The sequence below is a fragment of the Megalobrama amblycephala genome, linkage group LG3, assembly GCF_018812025.1.
Source record: "Megalobrama amblycephala isolate DHTTF-2021 linkage group LG3, ASM1881202v1, whole genome shotgun sequence".
Lineage (NCBI taxonomy): Eukaryota > Metazoa > Chordata > Actinopteri > Cypriniformes > Xenocyprididae > Megalobrama > Megalobrama amblycephala.
Window position 1 is genome coordinate 30664154 of NC_063046.1, and position 25283 is coordinate 30689436.

General features: G+C 39.7%; 1 protein-coding gene across 10 annotated transcripts in view; it reads right to left on the minus strand.

The window, feature by feature from the left end:
• tcf12 (transcription factor 12) overlaps window positions 1–25283 on the minus strand; it is a 144763-nt gene that overhangs the window by 26908 nt on the left and 92572 nt on the right. For all 10 annotated transcript variants that reach the window (XM_048185070.1, XM_048185072.1, XM_048185076.1 and 7 more), the window contains 3 exons: window positions 21572–21633; window positions 11365–11497; window positions 11044–11096 (listed from right to left, as the gene is read on the minus strand). In XM_048185070.1, the coding sequence (XP_048041027.1) occupies window positions 11044–11096; window positions 11365–11497; window positions 21572–21633 (248 nt within the window). The remainder of the gene's footprint in view (window positions 1–11043; window positions 11097–11364; window positions 11498–21571; window positions 21634–25283) is intronic.

Below are 25283 nucleotides of genomic sequence, written 5' to 3' on the forward strand. Positions count from 1 at the left end.
TTTCTACTTATAATAATAATAATAATAATAATAAATGTTTCTTGAGCATCAAATCAGCATATTAAAATGATTTCTGAAGGATCATGTGACACTGAAGACTGGAGTAATGATGCTAAAAAATACAGCTTTACCATCACAGTAATAAATTAAATTTGAAAACAGATTATAGTTACATTCAATTATAATAATATTTCACAATATTACTGTATTTGCAATAAAAAAAAATGCAGCATTGGAGCATATGAAAACGAAACAAAAAAATTCTTAATGATACCACACTTTAACAGTAAGTTATTAATTTATTTATATTATATTATATACTAATATTAGTGTATGCTTTTGAGTTTCAGGCCACGCACTTGTTTGCCCTTAACCAAGTCTTGTGCTGAAAGTTGCGACCTGTGGCTGTTGTTTTAATAGTCCCTCACAGTGGCGTGACAGCAAACACAGAGCGCTGTTGAACACATCCAACAGCTGCAGAGGGGCCGAGCCTGACGTCAAGCACCGAGAGCAATGACGCTCCATTTCCTCAGACGTCCCCTCCTCTCGCTCGCATTGTACCCACTGCTCCCCTTCCTGGGCCTCTTGCCCATAGACCAAGGGGGCGGTAGGGTACACAACCCAAATGACAGGCGCACTGGGGGTGGGAGAAGAGAATGAGGGGATGGAAGGCAAAATGAAGGGAAATGGAAGGGTGGAAGTGGAAGCAAAAGCAAAAGACTGGACACAGTCATTGCAAATGAATGGACAGGGGTGCAAAAATAGACAGGGAGGCCGAGGTCGTCCACGTGCTGTGAACATGCTAACCTGTAGCGCCATCGGTCTCTTTAAAGCCCACTCCACTCCGGGCCCTTTCATGTCTGTCACTGCAGGCTTCCCAGTCCAAACACCGTCCTCCCTCGGCCCATTCACAACATTATTGTTATGGAAAGATGAAAGGCTTCCCAGAAAACGATACTTTATTATGCTTTCCCCTCTAATTCTATTATTATTTATTCTCTTTTCTTCTCTGAGTGAGACTCTTTCAAATGTGTCCAAGGTGGTTGAGATCGACAGGCTGGTACCACTTTAAACCTGGAGCCGTTTCAATTCGATTCTTTAGGAGAGAGATGGCCATGATGGAGGAATGCTTGAAGGCTCCATAAAACAAATCCAGATAAAGAATGCACTGCTGGGAGGAAAAGAACATGGAAAAAAATAATGAAAGAGACAAATGAAAAAGGACAGAAATGAAATCACAAATCACGGACACATGTCCGGAGAGTTCACAACGCATGTTTGCTTTGTTCTCGCAAGATTTCCACACAGCTGCCACACATAACTTCATTATATTGGTCACCACTGTGAATATAACCAATCGCGGATGAGTTTCGTTGGACGTTTACTTGAACTTGGTTGGTTACATTCAGCTACTAGCTAAATACAACTAAATAAAGCAAAGCAACCAGAAGCGCAACAGAATGTTTTTGTCAGCCCTTATATTAGTTGGCTCCGACTGACACAGTAACACTTGTTTGGCCTAGCATTATTGTCCTATTTTTCGGGTTAAAAAATATATATTCTTGTTTAAAAAATGGTAATAAAATATGACAAGATCTTAGATTTTGTCATATTAATGTCAGAAAAAACACTTAAGCAAAACATGGTCAGGTCAAAGTGTCTGAATAATTTTTGGTTTCAAATTTTTATTAATTTAACTGGTAGTCTGTATGAAGTAATTTTGGGTATGTCACAGTTTACTTTATTTTGCTATCCTCACTTACATAAATGAACTATAGTGTCCTGCACCCACTAGTAAACATATATCAAAAATGTCTGTCTATATATATTTATATTATGCAGAAATCATCACATATACATACATATATATATATATATGATGAAACACACTTAGGAATATTTCTGCAGACTGAAACTTTGTACTGTATTTTAGCTTTTAGTAAGGGCATAAAAACGTAATGCTGGAAACATAATGTATTACACTGAACTTTCGAGACGCACCTGGTTAAGACAACCCAGTTCTTCAACACACCGTAGACACAGGAGGTCTGGGATTCACCTGTACTAATTGTGTGGATTATGGAGTTTAAATGTAATAGGTGCTGCAGACAGTCTGTCCCACTAATCAATCTGCAAACTAGACACTTCCACATCAACATCCCCACACACATCCCACGCCTGCAAATTAGAAACATGCAGAACGCTCATCTCAGCCCATACAAGCTAATATAACATCATCGTGTTTCTATAAGGCCATTCATCACAACACATTAGGAGGAAAATATCTCTCCATGGGTCTCGTGGGCTTATGAGCATTCTGTTATGTGCTTGTAATGATTAATGTTTCCCTGCCTCAGGACAGCGCCTAGACAAAACACGGAAAAGATGGCATGAACATTATATTAGAATAACACCGGTATTTAGTGAGCATCTCCTCCAGACATGATAAATCCACCGGGGCCCTTTCATCAAGGTTCAGGAGAGAGCTTCAGGTTTTGAAGCCTTTTTGCATGTCTGGGCCAACATATTAGTTGAGCAACAGGTCTTCATCCAATTACAATACATCAAGTGACACGAAAGCGGCTCACCCACTTACCTGCCTTGCACCTACAGCCACAGCCCACAGTGACACCTTCTCTACATGTGACATCTGCTGTCTGCTGACCTACAACCAGCGTGTCTGGGGCTCACGTGCCGGCTGCAGTCCAGCCAGGTAAATCAAGCCAGTGCGGCTTAGATTAGCTGTGCTTTACACACATCACATCTTAAGATAATCAGCTCTGACTGTTGACAGAGCACGCTCTTAAAGTGACCACGGCTGTGAGGATGTGCGTTCATGCAAAATACAAACAAAATGTTTTTACGGAAATCTGAAATCTGAATGCGCGTCTAACATATTTTCATGATGTATTCTTGTACTCCAACTGTAGTTGAAAGGCGCACATGTCTCTGCTGTCTGTGGGCTTCTTGTTTTATGGCTCTGAAGTCTGAGGTAACTTTCAGCAGCCTAAACAGATAAAGAAACTCGTTGCCTCGTCCTAAACTGATAAAGAGGTGGGCATGTCTCTGTTCAGCATCAGACATAAACCAGGAGCATCTATCTAATCACTTATCTGATGAGCTCATATCCTTTCAGACACAAGCAGTCACACACACACACACACACACACACACACACACACACACACACACACACACACACACACACACACGGTTACCAACCTATTTAAATGACATAGGCCTACTATAGACACCTAAGTTACTGTTTAATTAAAATGACTACAATTATGACTAATTTTGTACTAAAATTAAAATGTAATGATAGCAAAATATCAAACTGCATGTATTTATGAGGTATAAATGTAACATAAGTTAATGGATTAAATAAATACTAAAATCAAAACCAAAAATGTAAAAATATTGGATCTGTGCTAAACATGCAGCGTTAATGCATCCTATATTGAACTGATATTGAACTGATATTAATTATATTAATAATCAAACAAACAACAATCAAAAATTCATAATCAAACAAATTTTTAAACTGATCAATCAAATACTGTTATGTCATTTAAATTTAAAATAAAATCTTTAAAATAAAAAAGTGTGTTCAATAGCATATTCATTTTTGCTGTAGTAGTGAAACTAGTGACAAGTATTGTGAAATTTCACTACTTAAATTTTATCATGAAAACCTTTCTCCAAATATAAACCGCTACAAGATACTTTTTTTTTTGGATTTTTATGGTTAAAAAATAAAACAATTTTATTTTTTTACAAATATTTATTTTTATTAATTTATTCATTTTATCTAATACATACATAAAGAGGTTTTTTTCAAATGTAATTAATTTCTTCCAGTCAATTTTGTTCCTAAAGAACAGCTTACTAAATACAGACACACGCACACACACACACACACACACACACACACACACTGACCCAGCGCACTGCCCTCTGGTGGCAGGATTATGACCTGATGGCCTAGAAGACAAACCTCAGACAGACACATGGTTACAAGTGGGACATAATGAGTCTAAATATAAGATAAGTTTGTGAGGAAGTAGAATGTCTGAAGATCAAGAGAGCTATTAAAAGCTACAGGTTACAGGATACCGTCTGAACGTGTGGGTCATGGGAGAATACAGAATGACCTGAGAGAATGAGAGCACAAGACTGAAAGCTCAGAGAAATCAAACCAAATAGACCTTTTATTCTATGCCTCTAGCTGTAGAATACGCTCTTTAAAACAGAGATATGAGACTATAAACACCCAGCGCTGAGGAAACACAAAGAAAAAGAGAACAGAGATTTTCTCCAGAACAAAGAGCAGTGGCCACATGAAAGACCTACATCAAACTGTACTGTTATTCTTTATAGGGCTTAGTGGGGCCTTTTATCCCAAGGCATGTCCGACTACACAGGGTCTTCACTGCCAGGTTATGACCTTGCATTAGAGGCAGGGGGTTCAAAGAGAGTAGGCAAAAAATAAAAAAAAAAAAGGAGGTGGAAGCAACCCAGAAGAACTACACACACAAAAGCTCACTGTGGCATCGGTGACCTGTTTTAGCTTGCTTGGCCTGTAGATGGCTGTCTAGTCAAAAATGCAGGATGCATCTTCTGAATGGAGAAGCACTAGTCAAGCTGACATCCTTCAAGCTTTGGGCGCTAGTCTCGTGTCCTTGTCGCCACAGTGGATCATAACCTTCTTCTCACTTCTCTCCTGGTGCTCGTTTCCTCGCTAAGTGCAACTTCTGCCCAAGCAAGGGTGCCTGAGTGATCTGTCAAGAGCAAATGACAATCTTTTTTGTCATTCACAGCCAGCGTTCTCGCATGCAAAAGGCCCCGAAGGAAAGCAAACACTCCCTGCTGCTTTCTCTCCTTGCCTCTTTTCCTCTCTCTCTCTCTCTCCTCCGATCATCTCTTCTGGGCTGAACATCGGCGCCCCAGTGCAGGCGATTGTCACATCAAACAGTCGTGCCCGTGACAAGGGTGTTTAAAAAAAGCCTGGCTATTTACACACATAGGCTGCAGCTCCAGGCTCTCAGCCAAGTATAAATCTCCCACAAGATGTAGTTACTCGCCCAAAGTCATGGGGCCGTCCATCCGCCTCTGACTCTTTTTCTCCCTCAGTACAAGAACGGCTGTCAGGAGGGCTGGGGTCCTTCAGCACAGGTGCCCACACAGCTGCCTGAAAGCATAGCTGCTGCTGCTGCTGCGCCAGACGCACATGCAAACTGCAGAACACGCGTCTGCCACGCTCTTAACGGCGAGCCGAGCACCCCACCTTCATCTGCTTGTAGAGATTCCTAAAAACACTAGCAGCCAATAAAACAACTAGTTAGCCAGACATCATATGGTAAAACTGGTAAGAATCGCACTCACACAATGTCTATGGGTTGAACGATTAATTGAAATAAAACCGAAATGTATTAGTGTGATTTAATTAAAGGCCCCCTGTGGTGCAAATCAAGTTTTAATGTTGTTTATATCTGTTTTTTTTAGCATGCTTTAAGACGTGCAAATTCATAAGTCAGCACCATTACTGAGTATTTTCTCCTTGAAACTACCTTGTAACCAATAACGTCAACGTGCCGGCGGGCTTTAGCATATCATTAACTGACCGCGCAAGGGAGTCTCAAAAGAAGGTTATCCCGGTATGTTTTTCTGTTGATATGAAAAAACGGGTAGATTTAGCAATATAGCGGGTGTATGTTATGATGAACTATATGCCTTTCTCCGCTGACGTTCTGAGTTGTTCAAAGTGTTTGTAAGGATACTGATTGTTAGAAGGCTGCTGTCTGACTCTAAGATGATGAACGGGAACATGGTTTGTGTGACATTAGCAACACATTATTAGCTGTTTGATAACGTAGTAAAGCAAATGGCTAATCATATTAATTACTGTTATGTGTCCGATGTTGAAAAGAGCGATACCATTGTGCAGCGTTTACCTCAGGAAGTTGACCGAGTGGATCTCTGAGCTGGCGTGAGCGAGTGGAGTAGGGGCTAATTAGCATATTCATAGATCCGTGTATATTAAATGAGGCAAGGGTGTAGAGTTACATTCAAGCTATTTTAATGCATTAAGATGTAATTTTGGTGATCAAAGATGAGTTTTAAGGGATAAAATTATTGACTACAGGGGGACTTTAAATAAATATATACAACAGGGTTATTATTAACAAAACCATAAAAACATTTTCATTATTTAAAATACAATCAACATTAAATGAAACTTAAACTTATTTTATTTTAGCTATTTGCAAAAATAAAATTTCTAATTATCATTTTGTTCAAGTTACTAAACTTGACTAAAATAACTAAAACTAAAATCATTTAAAAATGACAAAAAAATGACAGACAACAATGGACCCTTTTCACAGACTGTGATGAAGCTTTTCAACGGTCATCAGCATCGTAAATCTTGCAAAGTTTTTTAGATTTTCTTTTTTTTTTTTTTTTTTAAATATGTATGTACATTTATAAGACTATACTTAGTACTGTATTACCTTTTCATCAAATTACAAAAAACTAGTTAACGCTGCTGTGAGGGTGTTTCTAATACAGCGCCTATGGGAGTGATGGTAAAGTTGACATCTTTCTCTCTTCTGACTGCTGTTATCAATTTTTTGGAAAGTTGTGAAAACACTGTTGTTGAGTTTTTCTTTTGCTATTTGAGAACATGGGAACACAAAAAATATATTTAATGTATCCTCTCATTCACCGCCATAAAATTTTACCCAACTATGACAACATCCGCTTCTGAGAAACCCGGAAATGTGAAAAGGGTCTATTAGCTAAAATTAAAACCGAATACATAAAATTAAATCTAATTTGAAATATTAAAAAACAGTATAATAGTATTTCAAAGATACTAAAATAACACTGATGTACACTGCACATTTTACAGTGAAACGTGGCAATTTGTTCATTTATACGCAAATAGCCCATGATAAGTGTTTTTCAGCCAAAATAAAGTTTCATAGTTTAATATTTGAAAATGAATGAACCAAGAAGAAAATTTTAGTATTGTAATTTTTCTAGCTGTACAGTAAAATAAAATTACTATTCGTTTTATTATATGCTTGATTTTTTTATTTTACAGTGAAATATTATTATTATAATAGTAATGTATATATGTATATGTAATAAAAATCATAATAATAATAATTATTATTAAATAAATTACAATATGACTTTTTTGCCAAATCTCATTTTAAACTGCAATCGAGATTTTTTAATAAAAAAAAATTAAACTGATTTTTTCTTAGTCCACAAAACCTTACAGACCTACTTATGCCTAATCTTTAAGTGTTTAAAGGCTGAATAATAAACATCCGCTATCTTTCTTTAAACCATTTCCCGCAGTTCAAGGGTTAACAAGGTTCCCTCGGCTTCAAGCAAGTACACAAATCAAACACGGTTCTAAATATTTGTACGTCCTCAATCTGCTGCCATGTCTTATTTGGGGCTTTATGTCGTAAAGCATGCCCTCGCTGCTCTAAAATGGAGCGGATGTTATTCCATAAATATTTACAATCCATACGTAAACTATGCCGATCCATCAGTCGTGTTGCATTTAAAAAAAGTGATGAGCTGGTAAGAGGTAAATAGTTAAAGTATTTTTAGGTGAGTTGGGGGTTGTATTCCCCACAGAGGATCTGATGATGGGAAGCATTGTGTTCATTTTGTTTATCAAGCAGCTCTACGGGCCTCTAGTGGGGCTCGTCTGCTTACACAAGCAAAAGCTTTCAGAGGCATCTGCAGCTGCAAGCCCACTGTACAGGTACCCTGCAGACTGCATGTGCGCACACACACACAGCTGCCCCAGCAACCCTACGTGGCTCTGCAGGTGCACCTGTGCCGCTACCAGCACCCATATTTACGTCTAGCCCTTCAACATCTCTCGATCAATTGTGACGATTGTCACCAAATGCCGGTCCACACTAAACGGGTTTCCATCCATCCATTTTTTTTTACACAAATTTTGGGATATTGCATTATACTTGCTGGATGGAAACATGAGAATACAATTTCCACAGTGCACAAGAAACTACAACAATAATACATTAACAATAATAAATGCCTTATTTACATAAAAAAGTCAAGTGACTGTGTTATATGTACAATAACTGGGTTTATATCAAATTTAGTGAGATATTGCATAAAAGCACATAAAAATCACAGTAAATTCCTTCATGCGCATCAAAACATTCACATGATTTTACCTCAAGTCATATTATTGAAGAATTCACTCAGATTACTACTACTACTACTACTACTATTTTTCTAACCATGCATAAAGTGCTTGTGTGAGGGTTTTTATCGCTTATAACTTCTGGAGAGAAATAGTAAAGACACTAGACAAGTATGAAATGCATTTGTGTTTGTGAACGCTATCAAATAGAATATTGAAAGGTTTCGCGTACGGCTGTACTCATATGCTAAGTGCTCGGGTCAAAACTGAAGGATACTTTGGGCTTTGGTCATAAGGCGTCTGCCACCAATCACTAATAAAGTTTTATTCCTTCAGTTTATATATGTTTTTTTCCTTTGTACTCTAAATTCGTTCCTTTTAATTAAAGGCACACTATGTAAATTTTCGCCACTAGAGGTCGCTTATTCAAAACAAAGCCATTGCTTGATGACACCTTGATTTCGCGGAATTTCGTGTCTTTACGTCTACAGCCGGTAAAAAAGAATCGGGCCGGGACTCAGGCAGAAATCATGTTCATGGATGAGATTATTAACGTTACTGTACTATGAAGCAGAGCGGGGCTTGGGAGCTGAACGAGGCCGCTGGAGCGATTGCTAATGAGAGACGAGTGCGACACACGTCTCAAGAGTAGCAGAACTTTTATTATGCAGCAGCCGCCGCTTCCGCTTCTTCCAGTCAAGCGTCACTGTTTTATCATGTTAGATACATTTGTGTGTTGAAAGTTGTTGTAGTGCTACTCTGCATTCGCTCTGCAGCTACTATGAGACACTAAATGCACACTGCAATAAGCTAGATCGATATTAGACAAGGTAAAACATGGTGCTCACTGTAAATTACTGTGTTGAGCTATATAATATGATTAGTTTTCTGTCGATGAATGTATCCATCCAATCAGTTGCTCACCTGTCTAACAAAACACATAATATATTAAAGTGTCTTTGGTGTTTCCATGGTTTCAACAAAATAATACCGGAAACTGAGGGTAATGCAGATTTTATGTCACTGATAGGCGACGCACGGACTGGGTCTGTGTCCTGGTAAAAATTGCTTATTTCTCTGGATTTAAACATTTTTTGAAACATTTGAGATAATGTAGGTACACAAGTCAACAAAATATATGACACTGTTCTAGTGGTTTTTGGATATTCGAATCCAAAAATCTTACATATTGTGCCTTTATTATGCCAATGTCATTGCTCCCTATGCAGGCCTCACGGAGGCATCGGATTTCAACTAAAATATCTTAATTTGTGTTCTGAAGATTAACGAAGGTCTTACGGGTGTGGAACGGCATGAGGGTGAGTAATAAATGACAGAATTTTCATTTTTGGGTGAACTAACCCTTTAAACAGCCATAGTGGTTTCCACAGTAATTACAATTTATATTTATATTTTGCGGCAATTTCCCCAAAAAGTGACGATTTTGTTCTCTTGAACACATGGGATGGAAAAGCTGCAAATATGTCAATATTCAAAAATTCACAAATTCAATTCGCAATTTCGTTACATAAGTACTGACACAAGTTCATCTGTTGCGAGAGTGATTTTGAAGAGAATTCAGCCTTTCTTACAAGAGCAGAGTTCTATATTCCCGGCGTGCACAGTCACTGCTCAACCCTGCGCTGAATTGAGCTGCTTTGAGTTATGAGTCACACAAGTGCACCTGCGGCCATGTGTTAAGTAGTGACAAATAAAAGCTCTATGTCCATTTACACAACAAAGAGATGTACCCCACGAGGCCACCAATCTTTCCTCAACCCCCTTACCACCCCACCTCTCTGTCTTTTTCGATCTTCCCTTGTTTTTTCCTCTTGCATTAGTACTCAAAAGTATCTCGCTCCCCGTTTCCCCCGAGTGCCATATCAACTGGAGCGACTCTGTTCCAGACAAGCTACGATTCAAACACAAATTTAAAGACAAAAGTGTGTCGCGCAACTTTTATTCACGTCTCGTAGAAGAGCCGCGCTTGATTTCTCGCCTGCGTTGCGTGCGATTATTGAGAGCTCACGAAGACTAATCCTGCTGCCACGCGGCCCTCAAAGGCCTTGTTTTGTTCTACAGGAGGAATCCGAATCCTGCTGTATTAACATGAGGGGATCTCTGTGCTAAAGCCACGGCACCCATTCACTGCAGCCAGCCCCGTGGTTGGAGGGCAAATCTAAAAGGAGGCTTTCAATATCTGCCCTCCGTTTTCTCACAATGACTGTTCGAATGTGCGATTTATGCATATAGAAAGGGTGGGAGGGAGTTGGGCGAACGGGGGTCACAGGCGGAGTCAAGCTGCGCTCCACACTTCCTCTGAATCCTAATGTCTGGTGCTCCACCGGGATTATCGCCCATGGAAATTTTCCCCCAATTCCACGTTATTAATCTCTGTCTGTCCTCCTGTTCTGGCTACATAATGACTAATTAAACATCAAAAGAGCTGTGGCGGGGATGCGGCATGACAGCTCGTGTCCCTGAGCCCTTGTTCCCGTGGGAGAGGGGAGGAGAGGGAGGTGAGCACTGACGGGGCGGCCTCACAAATCAATCAACCATCGTTACCGCGCACCTACACCCGCCGTGCTCCAAACGGTGGATTCGCAAACACAACAGAGCTGATTTGTGAGGCAGGTTTGGCCTCCCGTGTACACGCGCTCGACATACGCACAGGTACGTGCTGCCACCATGTCAGAAGACGACTTTGATAAGACGAAATACAAAACTGCGTGTGCCGCTGTACCAACGGCTTTCATTAAACTCTTCTGTTGTGTCTGCTTGTGTGCTAGCATCTATTTTTAAAGCAAAGCGATGGCAGGAAGATGAAATGATGCTGTACTCACAGATGTAGGCAGGCCAGGAGGGGGCTTGCGCACTTTCTTTGTTTGCAGAGGATCTGTGGAGAGAATACAAAACAACTTTGAGACGTTTGAGGGGAAAAAAGAATAAACAAGCATGAGGAGGCACTCAGTCAGATGTCTCTTTGATTACAGGTTTACAAAGACAAATATGAGAACATTAGTGTGGCAGAAATCGAGGAATTCTTAAATTCAGGGTTTTAAAAAAAGCATATTTCTATTGATGCCCATTGGTGTTTATTATAAAAACATAGCAATGATGCTATAGTCATGCTTTTTCATTGAGGGTATTAGACGGGCACTAACCCAGTGAAGCTGAGTCCTGAAGGGTGCGTCTTCGTGGATTGGAGCCAGTAAAAGAGTAGAACGGAGTGGGCGACTTCCCAGAGGTGGTGACAGGCCCTGGGCTCGTCAGTCCCATGTCCGACCTCAGACTGGCCTGTAAAGACAAAAGAAGACAGTTCAGGGCTGAAAGTTAACAGTATATAAACTAATGTAAATGAACAAAAAAGTGAATGATTGTTTTTTAAATAAAAAAATTAAGTACACAGTAATTAAGGATTTACCAATGTTAAAATTCTGCCAATACAGACAAGCAGATAATTATTTTCACATGACCGACAACCCATAAATAGCCGATATTAAAATTCTATATGCCTACTATTTTGTTAAATAAGCTGAATAAAATTACAAAAACTAAAATCATTTGCATACTACAACTGAATTTAAGCATCACAACATTATAATGTACAGTATATTTTATTTTAGCTTGCATCAAAACTGTATTTGGGTCATTGACGAATAAGGCTTTTAAAAGTGTAAAAAAAACATAATGGAGATAATTCATTTTGAAGTTTCATTACGTGTTTACAAATAGATTATGTGGTTTTTATAATCAATTAACACTGCTTTTGTCATTTTTTACAATATGGACAACATTTGTCACCAAAAAAGTCATTCGGTTTACACAAAATTTCGGTTTTACTGAATGACACTTTTGGTTATACTGAATGACGATATTTTCAAACAATGCTAGTTACATTTATAACTAGCATTGTTACATTTACATTTATATTTTCAAACTAATGCTAGTTACATTTTGAACAAGGACAATCAAACATTTCATAATTAGTACAAGTTTTTTACTAAATATTACAACATTTTCCATGTTTTACAGCAGTTGTACCGAATGAGCTGATATTTCGGGACATGCATATGATCAAGTGAAAATTAAGAGAGAGTTAGTTACTTTGCTTCATGACCATGTGGTCCTTTGCAGGTGTCTGAATGATGTCACATCCTGTCACATGATATTGACTGCATGACTTGCTCCAAAATGCTCACTTTATATTTATATTAATTTTTCCGGACATTCTTTCTCATAACAAAGCAATGACTTCTACAAATTATTTTAATACCATTTTGCACTATGTTAATATATGATGTTATAAAATTATGCCAGAATAAAAAATATATTTGAAATGGCTGTATTGGCCTTTAAATGGTTAAACCAAATGACCTTTTGACACTTCAAAATCTTTAAAATACCTTTATACTGTATGTAGCAAAATATAATTAAAACGTTTTGGATTCAATAAAAGAGATCTAGTTGTACTACCTTACATAGTTTGGATGTCATATCTTTGTTTTTTATTATTATTAAGGCATTTGACCCGTCACATCACTGACCAATTTATAAATAATTATAAGCTTAAAAAATAATATATTTTATATATATATACGGTACACACACACACACATACAAACATATATATGTATACACTGTATATAAATCATGGTTCTACATTTTATTTATATATCCAGTTGTCTTTTCTGTGATTTTAGTTTGTGTCATGTTAAATGTTGCAGTAGTCAACAGCCGCTCTAATGCATGCTGGGTCTCCCAGTATGAGTCCTGTTACCTGATTCTTTCTATTCTCCGTTACTCTTTCATCCCCCTCCCCACACTGCTCTTTAACTCAGCAGACGATTAAGCTAATTGGGCTTTTTCTCTAATTGGCCTCTTAACCCAGTTTGGCGGGACGAGTGACTGAGTGGATGTTGGTCAAGGGTGCGATAGCCTCAGGGAAAACCATTTACAAACCTGAAGTCTATGCTAATCTCCAGGTCATCAGACGCAGGTTTTGGGGCCACTGTCTCTGCTCTCTCCTCACATAATTGGCTGTCCGTCGACAGGCTAGTGGCCCTGTCAACTTCATGGGCTCTATACCGGGTGTTTTGTCAAGTTAAGCTGGCACAGTTTTTTTACAGGGTAGCTGACAGTTCCTGAGATCAGACAGATGGTTTAATGAGGTTTGAGCCGGCCACTGTCGTATACCCCCCTCCCCTGTTGGGTCTCTCATCCTTCACTCTTGTGGGCCCGCTGCTCCTTTAAGTGAGGATGTGTCCCTGGCTGTGTGTGGATATGCCCTGGGGCCGTGATCAGGCCTGATCAATAGCAGTTCACCGTGAGCAGAGGGGGTGGGGGGGGTGGGGTGGTGGAATCACTAGGTCAGACTGATTGGATCGATTTCTCCTTGGACTTCACTGAGCTGCTGGCACTCTCACATCAATAACTGCACAATTGTGTTCAGTAAAGAGAGAAAAGAGCAGAAAAACCTCAAAGCTTCATTCATGGACCAATATCTGAAAATATCATACAATATCTGAAAAGATCATACATTTGCCATCATGTTTCATATTTTAATTAGTGATGAATCTGTAATCTTCTAAATACTTTTCAGTACAAATTATATTAATAAACTAATTATATTTAATTAAAGCATTATTTAAATTTATAATATATAAAATATGTTATTTTTTATTTTATTTTAAATATGTTATTTATAGTTTATTAAATAAGTAATTTTTATTTGTCGGATCACTCTGTTTTATACAGTTCTTAAATATGAATACATCGTACACAAGAAAATATATCCGATATCAAAGTCGGATAGAAGTCATAATCAAAGCCCCGGTCGTGGCTACAGAAGAAAGCGCTTAAAAATAGCTGCTGCTCCTCAAATTTAGCCTATTAAAACAAGGGCCATCAGATCGTGTGAAAATCAGGTTGGTTTCTCCTTTACTGCAGGAGGAATGAGGGGGAAAACGAGCTCTCCAAAGTGACAGGCTGTCAGGGAGGTGGCATCATTGACATTGACATGGCAAAACAGACTGACTAGTGTTGCCTTTATTCAATGATATGAAATCCTCACAGCAATATTATCTTCTTACTTTTAGCCGCAATGCAAAAACAAGACGGGGAAGCGCCGGGGTCAGATGAAAGACCGATGGAATACTAATTTACCACTCGAGAGAGAGTGAATTTAAGGGGGATTTACTGTGGTTTATTATACTGATGTGAAATTAGTCGAATCCTATTTAAAGATTACATTCAGAGAACTGGCGATTCCATGAAACTAAAGGGGATTAGAGAGATCTTTGTTAAATTGAATATAGAATGAATGAGAAATTTACATTTTCTGAAGAAAAACAATGCCAGGCCGTTGATAAACAGTTGCTAAGTAAAAAAAAGCCCTTAGTCATATTCAGGTTTCTAGATAGGTCTTGGGTCTATGCCAGGTAAAAAATCTTAAGTCTGATTGCTGAGAAAAGTAATAATACACCTCTTGTCAACCAACCGTTTGATTTGAGGTATCATTCATGTTTATTTTGGGATGAGTTACATAGCGAGTTTTAATACTTACGGTTTGGACTGTGCTCAAATCCCTAATACTAAGTATGAGCGATCACAACAGCGATATACTGACAAAAGCCCTGTTCATTTCCCGCCAGGGTATGAGTGTTTGGCCGTGTGTTAGCGGGTGAGAGGAAAATGACTGCCCACCGTGGTTTAGCCTTTAAAACAAGTACTCAGCTTACATGACAGTCTGGTCAATCTTGCGGATACTGAGAAGTAGTGTTCATTATAAGAGCACTTGACAGAATCACAGGGGCTTCTGAGCCCGCTCACATCTGAACAATCATCTTCCTGAGTGAAATGTCAGGCAGATTGGTGGAGATAATAGCAGTCATCTGTCAACCGCATCCTGCCGCAACAATCAGAATAATCCTCCACACAGGGGACGGGCGGAGAGCTTACCTACAGCCACCGTGCCGCTGAATGCAGCTCTCTACCGCTCGCCTCTTATCGCTTCACTATTTTCACATTTCTCATGTTTGGATCATGGCATTTCCTGCTGCTACAAGGTTAAAGATTGCAACAGTAGTGCAGCCTTCAGTGAGGTACTGTTAAAGATATTGCAAAGCAAAGGATGTATTTTAGGATGTATAATTTAAAAAACTGTTTAACAGTTGATGAAGCTCCTCTTTCCTGATCTAGTGTTGCAGACTTCGGTACCAAGTCGGTACTGAGATTTTAAAAATGTGACAATACCAGCATTTCCCCCTAGCACGTTGAGTGGATTTTTAACCACCTCAGATTGACCATTGTGTTCACGTGCTCAACAGATATGTCTGTGATTGGCTACAATGATCAACACTTCAAAAACACATTGTAAATAGACATCTTTTACGCTCTTCACCGAGCTCTTACACAGATACACTCGAGGGCGTTTGAAAGCAGGTGTCTATCAGTGGATCCTAGATGCTACCATGATTATTGTAGCCAATCACAGACATATCTGTTGAGCATGTGAACACAATGGCCAATCAGAGGTGGTTAAGAATCCGCTCAACAGTGCTCAAAATGCAAGGGGGAAATGCTGGTATCATCACATTTTTGGTACTTTTGACACAGATCAAGCAGTCCGGTTTTGATTCAACAAAAAGAATTGGCTCATAAGAGCCATTCACTAAAAACTATTCATTTGTTTAAGAATCAAACTACACTGTTCGTGCTGTGCGATTCTGATTCACTATGAAGAACCACATCCTAAAGGGATAATTCATCCAAAAATTAAAACTCTATGATTGTATACTTTACGGCGAAACACAAAATAAGATATTTTTTGAATAATATATTTGTCTATTTTATGGGCAAAAAAACAGACATTTCTCAATTCTTTTCTGTTCTGCAGAAGAAATAAGATCGTACAGGTTTGGAATAAAATGAGGGTGAGTAAATGTTGACAGAATTTTACTGTTTGGGTGAACTATTCCTTTAAGAGTCATTTGTTTGGGCATCTGACTATATTGGTAGCACTGAATGGTTTTGATTCACTAAAGCCGAGTTCAGACTGCACGATTTTAGCCCCGCTTTTGGCTCGCCGAAAGGTTTTGAGAAATCGCGACAAATGCCTGAAATCACAGGCAAATCAGTGCTCGTTCATGCGAGTGACAATCACGCAGTGTGAATGAGCAAAGACGCGATCTGAGAGAATCGCAGACGAGTCGCCGACACCCGTGAGATATTTGGCATGCTAAATATCTGGACCTGTCGGCGATTCAAAATCCTGCTGTGTGAAAAGTGTTCTGACTGAAAACTACATCGGCGATGACCGACAGCCAATGAGAGAGCAAGATACAGTTATAGACTACTCACGCTGCAGAACACACAATCCTTGTTCCTCGTGTCTCCCCAACCATTTCCTCCTCCATATTCTTCTTTTCTTTTTCTTGTTTTTGCTGCTAATCAGCGCACAGGCAATTCGTATTGCAAGCTTCTTGCGGGCTACCATTTTTAATAATAATCCCAGTCTCACGTGAGAACTCCGGTCTTGCACGCATGATATTGCGTTGTTTACTTGTCACATCTCGCGTGTGTTTGGTTGTGAAATGTAGTTTGCGTGCCAGACAGAGTTGTCGGCGATTCTTCCTATTGTAAAGTCATGCAGTGTGAAACCTTCTGTCGCCGATCCATCGTGCAGTGTGAACACAGCAGCGACTGAATGCTGGCCAAGATAGTCATGCAGTGTGAAAAGAACAGTGACCCGACTACTTTGAAAATCGTGCAGTCTGAACTCGGCTTAAAAAACTGGTTCAAAAGAGTCATTTGTTTGGGAATGAAGCGACACGGCGAAGAAACGACTTGTAAAAGTCATTTGTTCAAGAATTGTACTACATTTTTTTTTTGTTGTTTTTGTTTCACCAACATCATTTGTTTGAGAATCTGACTACAATGTTCACAATGTGTCACTCATTTTGAAATCTACACTGGTTCGTATGCGAGTTGTGCAGTACACAACGGTGTTTGGTCCACATCAGCGAAATAATGCACATGCGTGAATCGTTAATGGCTCTAAATAAGCTGTTCTCACTTCCCAAACCTATGTGAAATCCAGAGTTTTTCCGATGAATTACTTGTAAGTAAAAGAAAGCAGCCAATGAGAGGCCTGGCAGGCAGAGATACAGGGGCCACAGCTGGCTGAGACAGTTTGAATATTTAACTCAATAAAAGGTGTACAGTTCCACATCAGGTTCAAATGATGCAATAATACCTTGCTGAGGGAGAGGTTTAGCCTGCAAATGATGACAAACCTCATAAAACGACAGGCTGTTTGGTTTTGTGAAAATCCTGTAACCGCTTCCCATCACTGCCAAACACTTGATAGATTACTACTGCAGATATTTCCATTCTTGGCACTCGCTGTACAAATAGGGCCTTTTATTAGGTTCCGCAACGTGCATTGCTCAATTTTCGAAGCAGACTGGGTTATTAGGCGCCCGATTCGCGTATTAAAAACACTGCGTCTCCGATAATCTCTGCACCTGATAGTCATCTGTTTATATGTGCACGGCAGACGCGGTGGCCGTATTAACACGCGGGGTACAGAATATTAATGCAGCCACCCTGCAGCCCGCATTCTTCCCACATTCGCTCAGGAACCGAACGGCTTTTTCACTCTTCCTGTTTTTCTTCAGCGACTAGACAAACTGAGTCTCTGCCAGGCTCTGATCTGTGCAGCTGCAGGCCAGCATAAATTCCCCAGTTCCCACACAAAATGTCTGAACTGGCATTCCCTTTCAGAAAGCTCTTTTATGAATGAGCGAACGCGCCAGAGAGCTAGCCGTGTTTTCATTCGTTCTGACTAGCGCCATTCACTGCTCGCAAACCGCACGGTGCTTTAAAAGGTTTGTTTGTGTGTTTCTCTTCTCCTGAGATGGTTGCAGCGCTCAGAGGACAAGGTTATTAAAGGGTCATTCAGGTCGAGGGCTGCGCTGACCTCACACTTAAGCTGGAGAGGAGTCTTCCTCTGGTATTAAATCTAATCTTAAATCCAAGACCCCGCATGCTAACTAAATCCTTCTGCTAATGACCAGACACTGTAAAAAATGACTGTGATTTTAACTGTAAAAGACTATAAAAATGCTACATTAAAAACTGTAACAGATCTAATCTTACATTTAATATAATTTTACATTAAAATACTGTTTTTGGAAGAACAAAAAAACAAATCATCTTATAATTTATAGTGAAAAGGCATAAACTGACCTTCCAAGAATTCCCTGTGTGACACTTCAAATTTGGAGTTTTTTCATTTTAATAATAATGTTTATACTTAGTTTTTGTTATCAGTTAAGTGCATTTTGTTTTATCTTATGATGATAAATCAATAGCTGTTCTTCCACCGTCTGGCCAAACGTCGTTCTTGTTGCTTAACTGCTCCATTCCGTGCCGATCCGGCCAAGCCGATACGGATATGGTTTCATTTAACACTGTGGGGCTGATAACGGAGCTCCTTGCAATGTAATACGAATGAGTCAGTTTTGCCTTGGTAACGCAAGAGTTTACAGATGGTATGAGATGTAAATAGTGAATGCATTATGGAGGATGATCAGATATTTCTTTTTTTATTTTATTATTAACTTCTGTTCACTTTGCTCAAATAGCACGTTTGGGCATATACAGAAACCGGTAGCCAGACAACAGACAAGTGACCAATCCTAAGTGGCGATATCACTACAAACATTCTACCAGCACAATTGGCTAATTCCGGGCTGTGAATGATTTGTTAAGCACCAAAGTATACTTCGGCCGTGCAATGGTACTATGTTGCAATGGTGGATGTACTATTTTTCTTCTCCGATCCTGCCCAGCGAATGTCCCGTTGATGACACGATGTTTGGTAAGAGTATAGAAAAAAATTGTACGCCGCATGTGTCGAACTCGGTCAACCGCGCTGTCCATGAGCCCTCCGGATGACGAAAATTACGTCATGTGGCCGAAGTATACTTTGGGCTTAAATTGTGCCTTGCCAAGCTCAAGTGGTAATATAAAGCCGGGGACACACTTAACGATTGTAAGGCCGATTATGAATGTAATTTGCTACTTACGACTGATCATGCCCAAACGCGCCGAGTCAGAGCCAGTTGCGCTCAGTCTGTGTTTAAATTTCGTGTGTAAGTATTTAAATCTGCTTCAGTCGAAGGAAACAGTCTTCGTGTGTTGAGCTCAGTCTTAAAAAGTTTCAGCTAGTCATTAAGTGTGTCCCTGGCTTAACTCGAACCATTTTGTACCATTCTTAGTACTGTTCGGCCGGATGTTGGAAAAGCGGCTAATATTTATTGCATTATTTCAGTGTTGTGTGTTACCATGATGCTGTGTGCTCCTTCTAGGGCTGCACGATTAATCGCATGCGATTGTCACGCGCATTTCGTCAGTAAAGCTGGTTCCCTGATTACCGCTAAATCGCCATCACCTTCATATCGCAGATGAATCACCTTCGATAATGAACGCAATAATGCGTGGCTTGTCAGTGATCTACGGCTCTGTCTATTAAATGCCGCTCCATTTGAAAGCAGGTGATGGATGCCGATTTAGCGGTAATCAGGGAACCAGCTTTACTGACAAAATGCACGTAACAATCGCATGCGATTAATCGTGCAGCCCTAGCACCTTCTATATATTTGCATTTCCCTCAGCTCCCCCCCCCCCCCCCCATCGTCTTATTATGGTGTTTGTCAGCAGTGTTAGGGAAAGTTATGTTTAAAAGTAACGCATTACAGTATTGCGTTACTGCCTAAAAAAATAACTAATTGCTTTACTTAGTTACTTTTTATGAAAAGTAATGCATTACATTACTTTTGCGTTACTTTTTCTCACCTGGGCTAGGCTTGCTTGTTTGTTTTTTAATATCAAAAAAGTTCTATTTTTGGCAAATGTTAAGGCCCTTTCACACCAAAAGTGAAATGAATAAGCCCCAGGCTGAAGGAAATGCATGTCACTCTGTTTTTATATCTATTTTGAGGAATGCTGAATGTTTTTGTGCAAGTGAGATGAGTAAATGCATGTTCAGATTTACTCTAGAACTACAATAACCATCAAGTTTACCCAGCAAACACAACACCTCTGCACTTTATTTCTCTCAACAAGGGTACAGGAGAGCTGTCAGTCAATAAATGTGAAAAAGTAACTTGCATTACTTATTTGACTTTGATAAGTAACTTAGATATTTTGTAGTAAATTGAAAAAGTAATGAGTTACTTTACTAGTTACTTGAAAAAGTAATCTGATAATGTAACTCAAGTTACCCCCAACACTGGTTGCCAGTATACAGTGTTAAAAAACACATTTTAGTAGCAGTATGACCTTGCTAAATCAGCAGAAAAGGGCTGTTGGATTTACCTGGTTAAAATGTTTTTGATTGTTTTATTTTTATTTTACAATTTAAAATGTACAGGTTGTTCTGTAAATATATTTGCATTTTTACTATATTTTTACAGAATTATTCTTGCAACCACAGCTGCCATTTTTTTTTCTGTAAATTCGACAAGATTTTTTTTTACAGTCCAAGTATAGCACTAATCTAATCAGCAACACAATCTATCGAAGACTGCACTAGCATAGAAAAGAGTTTATATCTTGGTTTCCCAGTAGTCATTACAACAGGTTGGAGAGGGGGCGAACAAAATGTAAACAGAGCAAAAGCACAAGCATCAGTCAATTAAAAAATGTAGAGGGAAAATGTAAAGGGTGGGGGGTCTCCAATTATACTCTCTGACTGACGTCAACCGTGTCAGAGAGAATGAACAGGCAAGAGAGAGGGAGAGCGGGAGCGTGGTGGTGTGCTCACACAATCCTGTCTTTGTTTGGAACATCTGTGAGGCTGAGGGAGGGGAGCAGGGCTGGGCTCTGTGACCCTGCTTTAATGGAAGTGCTGAAAGTCATGTTTCTGTGTGCTGAAGGCCTGCTCCCTACACACAACACATTCATAAACACTCCCTCTAAATCACAGAGCTGGGTCATATTAAAAGCTATTAAAAAGCATTCAGATTAAAAGCATCCAGACTCCACAAAACACTCTTTCAACATTGTCTGATGAGAAAAACTGACCGGAAACTATAAACAAGGTTCCCATATCTTTAGACCAAAGGCTTTTCCAGAATTTTTGATGACTTTTCCCAGTTATTTGAGATTAGTAGATGATTTTGGTACCACTTTACACTTTTTTTGTTAACTACCAATTAGCCATGTGTTGGAATATTTGGCATGTTCACTTTCAACACTTTGGTAGTTGTGATGAATCAGGGGCTAAGTGAGAAACCTGCAAGATTCACACAAAAGCATAAACTACATAAAATATGTTATTAAAAGTGAAGTTGTGGTTTTTACCTGGCATCCAGAGACGCCTGGCTCTCTCCCATAGCCAGAGAATGGAGGCCTCTCAGATTTGCCTATGGATAAACAAAGAGACGTACAATCAGAACAGCACCACACACGCATTAAACAAAAAACATTAATCATGTGAAAAACAGGAAGTTTTAAAAAAAATAACTGCCAAAACTCACACATTATGTGTGAGTTTTGGCATTTGAAGACTGCAAAGGTCAGAAAAGCCTGAATTGTATATCCTATTTCATCCATAAGGTGCGTATGGGCAGGCAGGGCATGTCCGACAGTAAACTACAGGGTCAGTAGGGTCTCAGTCAACGATACTAATCCATCTCGATACTTTTCTTGTCGCGGAAACGGCCCGTGAGCTTTCAAAGGGCAAATAAAAAGTGCACAGCACACAGCCGTATGAATCATGCACTTCACAATATCTAAACTCAGCAGTTTCAAGCTCTCTGTGAGAAAAAACACAAGACTCCTAAAGGAAAATGATAAACAACTCTAAAAACATCATATATTATACTTGTCAGACTTTCAAACATTAGAACAAACACAGCAGTGAAGCTAAATTCTGTTTACTCCAGGGAAAAGGTAAATATTTTTGTAACTTAAATTGGGATACCAAAAGTATTTGTGCTACACCTTTAGCATTACGTGCTTCAGGTTCGGTTCTGCTGCGCTCAGGCGCATAAAGCCACGTGTTTGCAAGCGTGCGAGTTCCTGTGCTGGCGTAGCCTCCCGAAACAGCCGTAATCAGGTACAGTGGTTTAACTGAAAACGCTGCTTCCCCTTGTGGTGTAAACTGATCTCAATCGACGTGATATAACATTTGAGAGTTTGCACTCCTGCAAAGGAAGAGGGAGTATAGTTGTGGGTAAACTATTGTGTTCCCTCCCCCTCAGTCACCACAAAAGAATAAAACATCTGTCTTTCAGCGACTTTAAAGGTTAGGAGGCTTTTTTTCCTCATCCTGACTTCCTGGGCTGCTACTCAGCTAGGTTTAGGTTTCTGAGTTTGTGGCGTACACAAACTCGCACACAGGCAGCCTTTCCTCTACAGATGCGCTCGTGTCCAGCATTGAAATATTCATTTACAGCATGTGTTTTGTCACACACTCTGTGTCCACACTGAATAATTTATAAGACCGCATTGTTGTTTTAGATCCTGGCAGAGCTGGAAGCGCTACTTATGAAAAACATCCTCCCTCGGTCTGGGTCTCTCCGATGCAGCGAGCAGTTGCACGCATGGTCTGGCATGCTCTCGTGCAGCGTAACCCAGCCATGCGCTCTAACATGTCGAGGGACCTTAATGCGATCAGCGCCGTAACCTCAGCCACTAAGGAGGAGTCCCAGAGGATCTGAACGGTAAACATGCATTTAACTGTCTAGCATGCCAGAGTGAACGGATGATCTGCGCTAACAGCAATGGAAGAGCCAAACAAAGAGAAGCACCTATGCACCTGACTGCACACATACACCCACATACTGTCAGAGTCATAAATTATAACAGTTATATTATAAGTCAATGAGCTTCTGCTACAATGACATCTTTAAGTCACTCACATATATCACTATAAAATATGTATATATATATATATATATATATATATAGTTATTAAATGTTATATAAACTATACATATACAAAATAAACTATAATTTCTATTTTCAGTGTATTTTTAATTAATTTATTTTATAATATATATACAGTATATATATATATATATATATATATATATATATATATATATATATATATATATATATGAATGAATATATTATATACATACACAAATAAAATGTTTGAGTGTGTGTGTGTGTGTGTGTGTGTGTGTGTGTGTGTGTGTCTGTATATAGGAGGAGGAGGAGCGGATGAAAATAAGTGTGAAAAAATGAACCGGATGAGGGGAACAGAAAATTAAGAATGACTCCGAGAGCTGTGGAGGAAGAGGAGACCCATGGGGGCCTGATATTCAGAGAGAAAGTGAGAGAACGAGAGCGAGTGGTGGAAAATTATTGGGCGTGCATTCAAAACACAGAGCGTTCCAAAAGCTGAAAGCATCCAAAGGCGAAGAAAGGCAAAGCAAGGGGGGGAAAAAAGTCTCTCGGAATGTTAAAAATCAACAATGTAAGACAGCTCTTCCACTGCTATAGCAATTTGTTTAAGTGTTACTGGCGAGTGTTTGTGCCAAGCAGGCTGCTGGCTGCGGCGCTGATGTTTGAGGAAGCAGTGCCAGCTAGCGCAGCTGTGCGGCCACTGCCCCCACCCTCAAACACACACCCCTTCCTTTCCTATACACGCTCGGCCAAGACGCTCTTGGAGACAGAAAGAGAGAGAGAGAGAGTTCAGAGAATATGCAAGACAGCAGGTGAGAGGAGAGTGTGTGAGTGTGAGGGGAAGTGACATTGAGTACATGTGTGAGAAGAGTCACTAGGGGGAATTTCACCAAAAATGAACTGCAAGAAGTGGGCGTCAAGGCAGCTGATTAGCCACGTCCTCTACAGCCCGGCAAGGCCCTTTCTCCTCCTTTTATCTCATCATGCCCTCCTCCTCCTCCTCCTCTTAGCTGAAACGATGACAGACGGACGAGGGGTGGGGGGTGGGGGATGTTGGCCTGATCAATACCCTCCTCGCTGCTTCTCCTGGCCTCCCCTTTCTGCTCGCCTACCCCTGCACCACGACACATCATACATTATAGAAGCGGGATCTGACTGCGGATGATGAATGTTCCGGCCTCGTCGGGCTTTAAGGGAAGGGGTGGTGCCGGGGTGGCTGACGCGGGAACGGCAGCAGCACCACCGCACGGGGAAGCGCGGAGGTTAGCCACCGTGCTATAGGTTATCAATGCCCCTGCTGACTCACAGCTAATGAGTGTTCTAGTCACACAATCTATCAAACAGGTGACTGGGGAGCCTGGAGGAGCAGGGGATGTTTACAGGGAACGGCCGCAACAGAATGAAACTGATGAGGTTATGAAGTTTGATGAGAAAAGGCTATGCCAGGAAAACCATGGGATCACTGAAGATTGAAGACAAGTCAGCTAGAGACGTGTTTAATGTTTGGGCAAGTAGCTGATATAATAAGGATCAGTGCTGCTGAAGCAAGGAGTCTGCTCATTTACATAGACGTTCAAAAAACTAGGAGAGTTGGAGCATGTGACCTTGTCAGTCAGCTGGGGAGCGTTAACGGCCCTACCAACTCGACTCCCTGCCGAGATAACAGCTCCTGCAACTCTCCACATGGCCTCTGGGAACAACAAATACCCTGGAATTTCTTGGTGGCTTTTAGCTCTATATTGGTACCATATTAGTGATATTAAGGTACATATACATATACATATTATATATATATATATATATATATATATATATATATATATATATATATATATATATATATATATATATATATATATATATATATATTCAAATTTTGAAACTATGCCACAGACAACATTCTTCTAACATTTTTTATTACTTTTCTGACCTCTAGAACTAGTGATGCTCCGTAATTTCTAAAAAGAGAATATTGGTAATAACTTAAATATAATTTCAAGATTTCATTTCAAATGTAACACCAAATAAAAAACCAAATTATATTACAGTGATTCCCACATGATTTTGTGAAACTATGGGGGATGCTCCTCCTTTAGAAAATTTTATATATTTTAAAGCCCCCCCCCCACAATAAAAATTACAGAGTTTAAATCATAAA